The 15,328-nt window shown below is 36.7% G+C and overlaps 1 protein-coding gene across 1 annotated transcript in view; it reads left to right on the top strand.

The window, feature by feature from the left end:
- The window catches only part of CPED1 (cadherin like and PC-esterase domain containing 1), a gene marked incomplete at its 5' end in the record, with an annotated part of 151,162 nt that overhangs the window by 94,106 nt on the left and 41,728 nt on the right, over window positions 1-15,328 (top strand). Inside the window, one exon of the mRNA XM_019623700.1 lies at window positions 14,980-15,097. Coding sequence (XP_019479245.1) covers window positions 14,980-15,097 — 118 coding nt within the window. The remainder of the gene's footprint in view (window positions 1-14,979; window positions 15,098-15,328) is intronic.

Genomic DNA, 15,328 nt, shown 5'->3' on the forward strand with positions numbered 1-15,328 from the left:
GATAGATAGATAGATAGATAGATAGATAGACAGATAGCTAGACAGACAGACAGACAGATAGCTCTGAGGAAGCTTGACTAGGAAGATATACCTACCTAAAAGACAGTAGTTGCAATAGAGTATGATATGTCCGATAAGGTGTTGTGTTATGACATTATAGCAAAGAGAGAAAAAACTCTTTGGGTGAGGAAGATGAATGGGAGCCAAACAAAATGTCTCATAAGAGATAACAATTTTGTGTGGGCCCCAAATGTCCTCAGGCGGCATCATGGGGACCAGCATGTGGATCTGTGTGGCTGGAATACAGGATCATGATGCGAAGAGTAAGGAAGTAAGTAGCAGCTTGCTGCTGCTTCCCACAGAACCTACAGTTGAGCCATACCTGTGTCTTTGATGCTCCTAAAGCACACCACGCCTCTCCACCTGTTAGATCTTGCATATTTATCCCCTTTTCTTGAAGACATTTGTCTCCTCTTCTCTTCCTGTTCATCCTTCAAATCTCTCCCCCGTTTAACCCTATGTTTCTTGAAAACTGAGGTTATTTTATGTTGTTTATCTCTGTATTTCTTGCACTTGATGAAAGCATAACCAATGTTCCCTTAGTAAGTGAATGATGAATAATTTTTTGGCTATAAGTGAAAAGAAATTCAAGGTATATCCTTCCTCAATATTGACATTAATACCTTTTATACAATCTCAAAAAATAGCTCCAAATCATTAGAAAGGACTCATTTAACTGCATATATATTGCTACTTAAATTCACTGAGAATACTTATTAGATGATTTTAAAGATTAATTATAGCAAAAAAGATGAAAAGAATCTTAATCCTCAAGCATATATTCTGAAATTACATGTTAAATTATTGAAACCAATATAATATATGTGATCTTTTAAAGCAAATTTTCAAAACTTTGCTTTTTCTGTCCTGTTTCACTAATGAAGGGAAAAATCTCTGGATACATGTTCTTATGTATATCCAGGTATGATTTCATCAATAATTGTTTTCTTCTAACATGCAGTCTACTTCTGCCATTTAATATTGCTCTACAATATCTAATCACCTTCCAATTTTTATTGTTTACAATACTTACAAAGTTTTCTTAAACTGTGAGAAAAGTATTTGAATGTCTAATTCTTCTTACAAGTAATATTTTTGTTTGCAATCCATGCAAATAAAAATAAAATTTACATAATTTTCATATCTCCATTTTTTCATAAAACGTAGTTTCAAATAAAAATAAATTTTATTCATATATATGTAAGAAACTTTTCCAAGGGATGAAAGAAAAACCGTGGAAATGTTGTATCAGTGCAAAGAAAACGTATATGGGTAATTATGAGTTCACCCTTGCTGCCCCATATATTTACCATGAGCCAGTGCTGAGTAATAGAGTAGGTGGCGGTCATTAAGAATAAAAACAAAGCATTGCATTGAGATTTAGGGGTGACCAGCGCCTTCTCACACATTATCATTTGAATGACAGAAACAGCGCTAAAGTGTATATGCGCAGTAAACATTGGTATCCCCATTTTAAATGTGAGGAAACTGAGGCTCAGAGAAAATCATGTATTTGTCCCATGTTGCGCAGCTAGCATGAACATGTGTATTTTCCTTTTAAATTCCACAATGATAGAAGAACATGAGTACGAGTTCTGAAAGTATACAGACTGATATCTAAATTCTAGCCACACCTCAGTCAAATTACTTAACTCTATAAGTGACATTTGTTTAGAGTTTTTATTAATGAATCTAATCCTATCTAACTCAGAGGTATGCTGTATAGTGTACACAATGTGTGACTATTGGCACATGCTATCCAGTTTTAATCAGAGTCACCTTTACTGAGCCCTTATTGTGGCTCATCCATGGCTCTTCATCCTTTACGTGTAGTAATTTATTTAATCCTCTCCACAGTCTTGTAAGGCTGGCTTTCACAGAAGAGGGAGCTGGAGCTACGAGGAGTTAATTGGCCCGGGGTCACGAAACAGAGCTGAGACCTGAATTTTGCTGACACAAAAGCACCCACCCTTAACCACTGTACTACTAATAATGTTAGATCTAGACCCTTCTCTTCTCTCATCATGTGCCACCCTGGCCTTAATAACTGTTTTCCAGTGCTCTGCATTCAAGTGAATTTCATAGGAGAATTCCTTAGTATAATAACCAGCTTTAGGGACATAATAATGGATAACATCTGATGTAGCATATGAAATACGACTGCTATTTTTCAGAAAAGAAATCTCATTTTAAAAATTAAATTTAGTACCATAGTGTACAGTCTGAATAATGACTTTTGCTATTGATACCCAGGAAAATGGTTATAAATGAACAAAGAAATGGGTGTATCCAGAGAATATGATTACAGTATATCATATATGTAGTGTGTGACTTATTGAAAAAGGAAAATTTGCAGCTAACTCAAGAACATATTTATTCCCAGGAATGATTCTTTGTTATGCCAGACAGATGTCTGTCATCACAGAATATTTCTTTTGTTTATAATTTAAAAAAAACAATAATTGATGTCAGTTGTTTCCAGATAGCTTTGTGGTATTCTCTTTTGTTTTGGTCTTTGCTGCCACATATGAGTTTTTCACTCATGACCCCATCATAGAACAAGTGATTCCACATGATTTCTTAGTCCAGTATTTTTTACAGAAGCTAGTCACCAGGAAAGTTAAGTTTCTATAGATTCTCCTGGTCATCGATTCTTTAATGGATGGTCAAAGGGATTTCGTCAAAAGTGACTTTCTCCTCAGGAAATTAAAACTCTCTGAGATAGCTGACTTATATCCAGTGTAAACAATGACAAATTACTGAACATTTTACAAAATCAGCTTCACTGAAGTATAAAAATTTAGTGGAATGCCTTACTACTGACTGAAAAATTGGCAAAATCTATTTAATTTTTTTTTCTAAAAGTTCGTTTAGTTGCTCTATACCCTTCTTTTTTGACATAACACCTACTTTTTAATTTCCCAGAAGCCTATATTTCAGGGAACACACTTTTGTGAACAAAGTGCCCTCTTGAAATTACTATATCATTTTTATATCAATAAAAATTTTACAGTATAGTTAAAGTGGGATTTTGAAACTTTATGAAACACCATAGGGAATGATAAAAAATAAATACTGGCCAATCTATTGAACAATTTATCCTCCTAGATACTATTTTTTCCCAAGTTATCAGCCTTGGCTGTTAAGCCATTCGGTCATGTACACAGTTCCAATTACAAGGAACACCTGGCATACGCAGAGGGGAATCAGTGGGAATTAGCTCCGTCCACTTTGTTTTGACCTGTCAAAGTTAGTCAATACCGCGAAGCCTTAAGACACAGTTGGCCTTTTAAAGATAAAACACTGAGGAGCAATAAAGTATCAGATCTGGGCAGGGTAACAACTGCAAAGTTCTAGAACAAAGCCAGGGTCTGACTTTAAAGCAATGTTAGCTGTAACTCAGCTCTGCTCGGCAAGCATATCTGATGGGTGACAGCAGGATCCCAGAACAGCTGTTGTCTAATGCAGAGAAGTGACATAGTCTAGAGATCAGCTTGAAATGCCACCTGGTTGTGGATTATGGAGAAGCAATGGCAACAGGCAGGTCCGCTGAGCATGTGGCCAAGGAAGGAAGACCCGGTGACTTCAGCTGCGGGGAGAGAGGCAACCTGGCCTGACTCCTAGCAGCAGCCTTGGAGGCTAACACTGTGGAGACTTCGAGATATGTGATCTATAAGGACTCATTCACCAGGCTTGGCTTTGAATGAAAGAGCCATTTCATCCCACACAGTGAGTTGTGACAACCGCTTAATAGTAATGATCAAATCACAGCAACAGCATTCACGTTCAGGAAATAATGAGCTAATTTAAAACCCAGGGGGAATTTAAGACAAGCTAAATAACAATCTTATATCTTGAAATTTCTCCAGGACACCTTCTCTTATAACTGGGGTCATGGAGTCTTTCATTCCTCCATGAAAACAGGCCACTCCGAATCCTGCATCGCGTGCCAAGGGAGATAGCACATTTTCCACTGGAAAATGCCAGCTCCTCACTGGGCATGCTTGCTGATAACTGACAATATCAAAGCCTGAACTGATACAGCTGGGTTGGGTTCTGAACAAACTGCTTCTGAGTTTTGTAATGGACATCATGTGCTTTACACAGTCCCCAAACACAAGTAGACAAAATTCATTGCCAGTGTGTTCCAGAGTGTCTTGTGTGTTTTATGTTTAAGTCCCAAATCCTAAGCTAATAGGCACAGCAAAGAAGAAAAATGAGTGATTTATAAATCAGGGTTCAGTTGATTTTCAGATATAAAAGATGCCCGCTCCTTTATAGGCATTGGTACAGAAGAAAGCCAATTGACTTGGCCCCACCCCCACCCCCACCCCTGCCTCCATTGTTTCCACTGCTTGGGAAGCCCATCAGCTCCCACATGTTTGGTGAGCTCTGACACATTTCAAGTTGTGAAACAGAGTAGATCACACTCCTTTGTGCCAACACTGTGTCCAGAACAATCTTCAGAACAGCATTGAGCACTTTCTACAGCACTGGCGTGTTTATGTATCTGTTCTCTCTGTGAGAACTCTATGAGGACAGGGATTGTGGCTGGCTCTTGGAGATGCCGAGTGAATGTCTGCTACAGGAATCAATTGTCTTTGGAGAACTGAAAACACATGACAAATGAGTCGTTGATTTTCAAAATCAATGAAAACAAATATTTTCCTTGATGATAGGCACGACTATATGTAAATACTTGTGCGTTGTCTACCAGAGGGATTAATTGTAAGTCTTTAGTTAATAAGTAGTTTCCTGCTGTGCTATTATTCAAAGTTAACAATTACTTGAGTGACAAAGCATGTGCTGGAAAGGTGCTTTGAGCCTTTTTTTTTTCCACTGGAGGGAATAGATTTGGCCTGAATCATTCTCACTTTTGCCTCATCTCACTTTTGACCAACTGTAAGCCTTTTAAAGTGCAGCTGGTTATGTTTAGGGATGCCATCTGTAGCCATGAAAAAAGAGTCTTCCTTGATGAAGAGTTAATTGGTCTGTAAATATTTTACAAACATGATCTCTGTTTCTTAGTACAGTGTGTTTTGTTTTGTTTTGTATTTCAATCTATGAAGCATGGGTTTGAAGTCAGATACACCCATGGCTCAAACTCTAGCTACTTTCCTTGGTAATCTGTGTGACTTCAGAAAAGTTTCTACAAAACTCTACAAATCTTTATCTTCTCATCTATGGAAAGAGGATAGTAATACTACTTCAAAGAGTTGTAAAGATGCAAGGCAGCAGTGGGTAAGTGCCGACCCTGGAGTTTGGCGTAACCCAAGGTCTCTATAAATAGTATCTTCTTGTCAACTCACCCAGGAGATTGGTACCCCCAAAAAGTTAGTCCATAAAGCAGTAGGTGTACCTTAGCTCTTCTTTAGCCCGTGGCCTCTCCTCCCACATTTCCCACAATCTTTTAGAGACATATGAGTATTGATCACAATTTATGCCATGGGATTCTAATTGATCCATGAATTCAAATAAAATGTGACTACACAGAGTCATTTCTCTGCTGTATGAAACTCCAACAAAAGTGTTTAAAAGACCTTTAATGGTTAGAACATTTTTCGATTGTTAATGTATTTTTACCCTTCATAAAACTCTAACCTATGGCGATCAAATTGTATAAACTAGTCTTCAAACTTTTAAAATTGATTTTAGAGTTACAGGAAGTTCCTAAATTCCCTTAATCCAGCTTCCCCTAAGATTAACATTTTATATGACCATGGTACTTTATCAGTATAATCAGTACTAATAAATTTTTTTAAAATACTAAGAAATTAATAATGGTACAATGTGTATACTTAACCAAACACCTTATATAGATTTCACTAGTTTTTCAAATAACATTTTTTTTCTGTTCCACCATCCCAAATTGCTTTTAGTTATCACATTTCTTAGTCATCTCTAATCTGTGACAGTTCCACAGTCTTTCCTTGTCTTAATGACCTTGATATTTTGAAAAATGCACTTCAGTTATTTTTTTTTAGACTGCATCTCAGTTTGGGATTGTATGATGTTTTTCTCCTGATTAAATGAAGTTAAACATTTGTGGAAAGAATACTTCAGAAATGATATGTTTCACTTTGGTCACTTGATGAGAATAGTGTTGGCTGGGATTCTCCACTATAAAGTTACATTTTTCATTGTGTAATTAATAAATATCTTAGGGGAGTTACATATATTCCTAGATTATAGTTAGAATATTTTTAAGGTCTGATTAACATGCAGGAAAATATAAAACTACATAGAAGGACTGTCCCATCATAACACAATTATTTTCATAGGTATCTAATTTTTATAAAGTTAGGATATGTTTAGACTAAAAATTAATGTTAACTTTTGATCTCACAGTATCATGGATGTTTGGATATTCAGTTTTGAATTTATCAGCATTTTCTTCTAGGCAGAGTTTAGCTACATTTAGCATGCTTTGAGCTTAACTGTGAATGTATTAAGATGCTGATACATGGGTAATCTTTAAAAATAATATTTAAGGGCCGGCCGAGTGGCTCAGTTGGTTAAGAGCTCGCTCAAGAGTTTGACCTCTGAGCAACAGCGGTTCGAGTCCAGCCCGAGCTGAGCAGCCGCTGAGCTGCCAACAGGTGGCAGGATGGCTCAGCTAAAAAAAAAAAAAAAAAAAAAAAAAAAAAAAAAAAAAGAATGAATAAAATTAATATTTAATACTAAACAGTTACTATTAAACTATCAAAATGGGTGGAAGTCATAACTTAATACAGGTAATGAGATAATTCTTTTGTAGCATAATGTATTCCATATGTCACTTGGTATAAGTTCCTTTCAAGTTTTAAAGTCCCACAATCCTAAAGGATCTGTGGGTGTATGTACCTGTATGTGCCTGTATAGGTGTATTTGTGTAATAGTTACCAAGCTGAATGTAGGCAGGAAATGCCCACATGGTGTCCAGAACTAGTGTAACTACATATTTTATTAAAACAGGCAACTCTGTGGCACTCAGGCTGAAGATTCCCTACCAAAGCCACATTTTTAAGAATCACAACCTCATATGCTTCATTAGTGGACTATTTGTGAGTGGGACAGTCCATGCTGAAATACCTACATTGGTAGCCTAGTTAACTATGAGTGTCAATATCTCCTGTAAGGCCTCCTTGCTACTTAATATGTGGTATAAACAAATGTTATGTTTGGTGTCACCATTATTGATAAGGACACAGCAATTAAAAGTTGTCTTCTAAAATATCTCTGCAACTTACTGCCTGTTCCCACTCACTACTTTCTGCTTCAGTCTGCAAATAATCGGTTTGCTCCTTTAGAATAGGAAATAACCTTTTCTTTTTGTTGTTGTTGTTATTGTTTTGTCACTTCCCAAGCTGATCCAGATTCTTCCAAGCATGAGCGCGCCTGTGGTCATACATTCGGTTCCAATTCCACACTTCTTTGTTCACAAAGAACTGAACTTTTTCAAATATCCAAATGTAGAAATTGACTCTTTCTTTGCATTTGCATCCACATCGGTCCTTCTGGGGTCCATCTGGAACCAAAGCCAGAAGTGCTGAAAGACCACAACAAAGGATTGCTTGCCTTGGAGTTTCGAGCTCACCGGAAGTGGGAAACATTAGTCATTTCACAGGCCCCATCTCACTAAAGTTTTCAGTCCAAATTCTACACAGCCCAGAGACTCGTATGTACTTCTAAATTGAGAATTGAGGGTGACTTTCGAAGGGACCTCAGCAAGCAGGATCACGCTGGCCTCCTAGTTAATGCGGAGGCCATCGAGGTTACAAAAGAGAAAAATGCATATTAGTTCAGGCATTGGAAATGCAAGAGATATATAAAGAAGTATTTCAAATATTGAATCACAGTAATTGAGTAGAACTAATTCATCTGCTTATAATTTGTTTCAATGTCCCCTTTCCCTGAGTTCATTGGGCACAAACTTAAAAGTCTTAGGTCATACCATGTATGTCCGCTTTTCAGCTGGTGTTTGCTTAAGGAAAGAAACACCCAACACTGTTATGTGAGGTGATGCCTCATTAATGCATGGATTCTAATCTGTTTAGGTATGACCATGAACTCCAAACATAAATAGCAAGTCATGCCCCATATATAATTCCGCTACCCAACACTAAGTTGCATTATTATTAAAACAATTAAAATTGGAAACATTTGTAAACTCACACTAAAACAGGATAATATCATCCATTTTTACAGCAATGTTTGTAGAGATCCCTTCTGCACAAAGTAGAATGACTTAGCTAGCTACTCATCTTCCCTAAAATTCAAAGTAAGGCTATTTATGTAGGTAAACCTTGTTCACTGCAAATATTTGATTAGAACAAACTGTAAAAAAAATGTCAAAATGTCTCCTATTCCTCAGTAAAGATGTTTTATTCTGTACTGTTTCTTAAAAAGGTAGCTATTCCATAAAATTTTTAAAGAATTTTTATGAAAGGGGATAGAACTTACAGACTTAACTGATAAGAATTTTTAAACGGAATAAAATTAAAGAAGCTTAATTCATTAGCACATCCTAAATTTTGTGTGAGTAGAATGAGCCAAGGATGATAATCATGATTCCAAAATAATTTGACTTAATTCTATCCACTTCCTATCATGGTCTCCTAACACCGTTCACTCTGAACTTGAATGCGTATGTTTTCTATCCATTCCAGAATGTTCCATGCGCTTATTCTCCTACCTGGAATAGTCACTCATTCCCTTTTCATTATGTTTCCTCTGATTAACTATCAATTCTGTGAACACAGGACAGTATTGAATGACTGTGCAGGCCCGTAGTCCTCACAGCCCTTAGAAGGAACCAAACCCACCAATATCTTGATTTGAGACTTCTGGCCTCCACAATTGGGAGACAAAACTTTCTGTTGCTATAAGCCACCCAGTTTGTGGTACTTGTTTTTACAGCAGCCACAGAGAACTAATATACCTTCAAAAGAGCTATCCATCCTTTTCTTATTCTCTATTATTTTACTTTACTGTTTTCAACATTATTTTCTTTATTTAAATTTGTATTTTTAAAAAGTCGACTATAGGCATGATTCATAGTATTACAAAATCTTTAACGCTTAAGTAAAAAGTAAAAGTGTTTTTTGGCTTTCCCTTCTCTGGCCTACCATTCTTAATCTTCTAAGAGAACCACTGTTCAGTTTCCTGTGTATCATTGCAGAAGTTATGTATGTACAGTAAGCATATATAATACCTATCACTTTATTTTACTTAAATCAGATCATGATGTACATAATGTCCTCCAACTTTCTTTATGGCTTTAATAATATATCTTCTATGTCTCTCCATACATTCACCTGCATCCATCTTTTCTAAGAATTATCAAATATTCCATTATACGGATGTAGAAGTTATTTAATCTGTTCCTTATTGATGGAAACTTGAGTTGTGTCACGTTTTCTATTACACGAAGTGCTCCAGTAAATTTCTTTGCACGAGAATCTCTGCAGACTTTATAAAGTGTATCTCTAGGGTAAATTCTTAGCATTATAATTAGTTTGTGATATGTTTGTGATTAGTTATAATATGTTTGTGAAATATTTCCAAGTTTCCCTCCATAAAAGATATAAATCTTTTAATGTGAATTTATGTGTATTGCACTTTTTCCTCATGAAAAACAGTTTTAGGATCACTGTGATATGCAAAGGATGGTTTCCAATGGATTATGCTATAATTACTTATTGCTAATGTATACCTCAGCTAATTATTCTGAAAATGTTCACTCAGTGTCTAGTACTATGAATCATATAATAGCTACTTAGTATTTATGGCTGGGTGATTACAATACAGGGAAAGTAGTTGTGAAGTTTACAGATAATGAGAAGACAGAAAATAATTTATTCCTTTGGGAAAACATAGCAAAAAGGAGTGCCTCGGAAACCTCATTTCTTATGGGAAAATCAACATTCCTGATCAAGAAGGGGACTCTGCCTTCCTGGGCGGAGACGACTGTGCCCTATTGTTCAGCATGAGAGGTCCCTCCTGACTTACTGGAAATAGCCGCAGCCCAGGGGAAGGGGTGGAATGAGTCTCTCTGGAACAAACTGTGCCACAGGGAGTGAATGTATATTTTTAAAGTTAGGTGGGCATTTTAATGGGAGAAGGGGAGAATTGTTTCATCTTAAAGGAACAGATCCATGGGGCCAAAAAAGTAGGGAAGGTTTAAAGATACCTACCAAATCAAGTAGTCCAATTTGGTATTGCTCTAAAATAGAGCAAAATCACATTAAAAATGACAAGTACTATTCATTCATTTGTGGCTAAACACTTCTGTAAGAAATTAACATGGGCTTCCATAGGAACTGGTAACAAACAGTGGTCACGTAGCTCATGGGTACAGACGAGGCAACACCAAGGGCGCCTTAACATTCCATGTTAGCCACTGCAGGACTTCACGAACAGTTAAGTAAATGCTTTAATTATGTACTAAACATATACACTGTATACATGTTTGAACAAGAAAATCCCTGTTAATTATCTTATTGCATTCTACTGCGAGCCATGACAATCCACTCAGGAATTTGCGAAGTCTCTAGCAAAGATACACTCTAAATGTGGAACTTTCTGAGGTTAATGCCATTTGAGCCAACCCTGCTAAACATTACCTTTTTAGTGTATTTAGACTCAGAGGCTTAAGACACTTAGACACTTAAGACCAGAAGAGCTGTCATTCATTTCCTGGAATGTGCCTGAACTTGACCAAGTTATTAATCACACCTGTGAAGAAAGCAATGAGAGACACTTAGAAATGAGAGAAAGAAATGATGAGTTTTTTTTTATTTTTCAAGATTAAGATTTTTTGTTTTTGTTTTTTGTTTAGTAGTAGTAGAGGTAATCACTTTTAAGATCTAAAGGAATACTCAAAAAGGTTCATATGGCCTTAGGTTCAGGAAACTCTTACAGAAAGAGAGCAGTGTGGCTCCACTTTACATGTTCATAGTAGTTCGACCAAGTAGGAGTTTGTTTTTCTCCCGTAGCAAGAAGTGCAGAGGTGGGCAGCCCAGGGTCTTTCTTTCTGCTCATTGTTGTCTCGTGGTCACAACATAGCTGCTCCTTTCTCAGGCTCACTTCTGCATTCCAAGCAGTAAGAAGAAACAAGAATGACAAAGAAAAAGTGGCATCAGGGAAGCAAAACTTTTCCAGAACTCCATACCCGATTTCCACCTACATTTCTTAGGTTAGGACATACGGCCATGTCCAGCTACAAAGGAGACTGGGAAGTAAAGTTTGGTTTGGTTTTTTTGGCTTTTTGGTTTTGTTTTTACTGTTAGATACATTGCTGTCTACAACAAAGCAAAGGTCCTTCTTTTGGAAAAGAAAAAGGGAGAATGGATATTGTGTAGGCAGGAGCCTAACATTGTCTGTTGCAGCCCGTGAGATCGTTGGATGTGAGTCTTGCCTCTCTCCTCTCTCCACCTTTTAGTGTATGCCACCATTCTCTTACCCCATAAACTGTGCACAAAGCCTGCCCAGCTATCCTGGTACCTCCTTAACTCTGTGAGCCAGCCGCTGGACTTGTGTCTGTATTCGGCCATATGCTTTGTTTCATTCAACTTTAAGGGTAACGTTGTTTGACTGCTCCTAGAAAATGATTAATAACCACTCCAAGAAGACTGCCCAGGCTTTCCAAAACATCAGAATTAGGATATATGAACTGCAAACAGAGATTAACTGCTCGGGAGAAATTCAAAAGGGAGCACAGACTCCAATCGAATATTCTTTGGCCTACACTACAGAGAAGAGGGCATGATTTTGAATTCTATTTACTTCAAAATCTACCATCTCTCTCTCAGTCTCTGCTCTGTCTGTCCTTTGCAACATTGTTTTGATTCCTGTCCTGTCTTGGAATTTACTGGAGTCATGACTGGTTAGTTAGAACCACCAGCGCTGACCTACCGACTGTGGCACAATAGGTGCCCAACGGGAACCTTCCACGGAAGCAGAAACAGCACCTTGCCCGGTAACTATTCACACGCAAAGGCGAGGCCACTTACACTGTGCTTTTCTGTGTTCTGCACTATTTACTCTGTTATCATGGGCTCATCTGTGGGGCCCTGGTGTCCAGAAAGTGTAGCCACTGAACATTCAAAGCATTATCGTGCTCTATTGCCAGTCATTGGTTTCAGTCGCTTTAAAGTCAGGTCAGAAAACATGCTTATTATTACCATACATTTGTTCTAAGCTACACCTAAGAAGGTAACTTGAACAAATAAGATGTAGATTTCAGGTCAAAATTCAGAAGAAACTTTTGACGAAGATGCCTCTTGAGGTCAGGGACTCAACATTCTTAATATGGTGCTTTGTGCATTCTAGATAGTAAATGATTTCCTTTTCTTTTTAAAGATGTATACACAATATTTAGGACCAGATTATGAATGAATCACATTTCATCTAGTTAAGAGTTTATAGTATGTAACTTTGGAGGTGCCATCTCAGGAAAAGATTTTATGATTTGATTATTAAAATAGAGATTGTCAATAAAGTTTTTTAAAGATGATTTTTTTTTTAAGATGTCAGATAAGTCCTTTTCCCACCTCATGACCTCTGACATGAGATTCCTTCTTGGAATTCTGATCCCCCAATTTTTTGCGTCTTTCTGTTGAGGTGTGGTCTCTGCAGAAAGACGGCCTGTGACTAACCTATCTGAAATAGCCCACACCCACAATTTTATTTCCCACAGGGCGAGCCATCAGCACACAGAACAGTACATCTTTCTCATTAATTGATATGTGCCAGTTACATGCAGGACTTCGGCAGAACAGACGAGCTAGGACTTTGGCAGCTGCAGTTTGGACTCCCTTTCTAATGCCCTCCAGATGAATATTAGGGCAGGACCCTAAACATATACAGCATACACAGACCCCAAACAATAATTTTCAGGCAAAGGTTTAACTAAATCCAGACTTTTAGAAATACTTCAACATTATTTGAATGTATATATGTGATTATATATAATGAAAAATATTTATATGATTAATAAGTTGAACACAACTGAATCTAAAATACCTGAATTTAGGTGCCTTGGTGGCATGTCCATGGTGTGTTTCACATGGCGTGTATTGTCCTGTAACAAAACATGTTCTTCGGTTTTTCTTAATTATGTATCTTGGAAAATATCTCCATGTTAGTCCATTTGAACCTACCCTTATAATATGTTTTTTGTGTATTTCATGAGTGTTTCTCTAGAGTAGACTCTAAGAAGTCTGACTTCAGGGCTATGGAGTCTATGAATTTTTATTTCTATTATAAGCTGTGTCCCAAAGTAGCCGAATTAATTCACACTCCCATCAGCAATATATAAGGGTAATTATTTCTCATTGCCCTCCCTATCACTTAATATAAACATTTTTGAATCTGATACATGCATTTTTTTCTAGCCTTAAAAAAAGGTCCAGTCTCCACCAAAAATAAATGTATTGATGTCGCATACACACAAATATGTCTTATTCATACTAAAAACTCCTCACGACATTATTATAAACTTTGTGTTACTTTTAATTGCTTTATTATAATGAACATTTTAATACAAATCACAATTCCTAATCTTTAATCAGTATCCCAAACTTTAATTTCAATCATGAATTAAAAATAGGTTTACTGAATCAAGATTTCAAGCTGTCCATACACCACCCCATGCCTTTTGTTCATTAACATTCTGGACCTTTTTATATGAGGTCTGGGAATCTGAGCTGAGGATTAGGATATTTGAGAGCATGAGGAAATGTGACTAGAAATTGCTCATTAGAGGCAGAGTTACAGAGCAAAGAGGAGGTCAACCCAGTTATTTCTCTCCCTTGCTGAACATTTATCATAAGAAAAGGGAAACAACTCTAACCTTTTATGAATTTAATAAGTATTTATTGGTGCCTACTGTATGGCCCAGACTAGGTAGATGTGTAAAATTATTATTTCTTCTCATGGGATCTTCAGTCTAGTGGAAGAGACACAAATAACAAACATTACCAAATGGTGAAGAGTATGAAGGAAACAAATGGTGCTGACACAGACAAAAGCAGGGGTACCTAATTGGGCTAGAATTCTTGCTGAGACCTTGAACGTTCTTAAAGACCTTACAGATGCTTTCCATGCAAGATTAGGGAAAGCATTTCTGATAGAGATTACAGCATTTTTACTTGCCCTAAATTGTGACAGACTGAGAGAACCTGGGGAGAAGGACAGCAGTGGAAACAGGTGAGGTAGGATAGAAGGATGCAGCAGGTACTGGTGCTTGGAAGAAAAAGCTAAGAGAAAGTGACTGTGGTCTGACCTGCTGGACATGTCAAACTATGGACGGCATTGCTTAGTCCAAAACATACCTCTAAAATGATATTCATTGTGGTGACGTGTTACCTGCTTTTATAACTATATGAACATGTTTTGGGTAAAATCTATGTATTTGATTGCATTTCTGGCATAGCATGGGTCCTTAATAAATGTGCATTGAAAGAAAATTCCTCTATTAAATTAACATTCTCCCAGAATAGTTTCCATTTCCCTTCTCTCATTAACTGGCTTTTCCACAATATTAGAGGATTATATTGTCCTTTATTATAGCATATTATATTTTTAATGTGTCAGCACACAGGTATATTTTTAAAGTAAAACTTGCATACATTTCTTTAAAAATTTGCAGAGCAATACATGAATATCAATGCCAAAATATTAAATTGTCATTAGAATTTATATATTTTCTCTTTTGTTTTCTCTCTCTTTCTTTTTTTTAGAATTTATATTAATCCCCTCATGTAAGTAGCTCCTTGTAGCACACACAACTCTTGATAAGTCAATACTCAAAGAAGGGTAAATAAGAATTGCCCCCTCCATAAATGTTCCTTGGCACAGAAAATCTTATTTTTTAGATTTTATTACTGTGGGTCAAGTTAATTACTATGGCAGCTAATTTCTCTCACTTTAATGCAGGATTGTGGTTTGCTGATTCATCCAGAGGAAACCTGTGGGTTGCAGCCTATTTCTCCTGACTACATTGAAGCCATCTCACAGTCCGAACTAAAGATCTGTTCTTCTGGTGACACAAAAGGTGACTATCACATTGGGTACTGCTACTCTTTAAAAAAATCTGTTCATATAGATAAGCATATGCTTATTTAAACTACCTTTGTACAAAACAATCAAGGTAATACATTACTTTTTCATTAGTATGAACTGCTGCACATAGAATTCATGTAAATGCATTGTTTCAATATGTGAAATATTTTGATTAATCAAATACTTTTCTTCTCACCTTCTGCTTTTTACTGAGTTAATCTGT

This window comes from Hipposideros armiger, unplaced genomic scaffold (assembly GCF_001890085.2).
Source record: "Hipposideros armiger isolate ML-2016 unplaced genomic scaffold, ASM189008v1 scaffold_559, whole genome shotgun sequence".
In the NCBI taxonomy this organism is placed as follows: domain Eukaryota; kingdom Metazoa; phylum Chordata; class Mammalia; order Chiroptera; family Hipposideridae; genus Hipposideros; species Hipposideros armiger.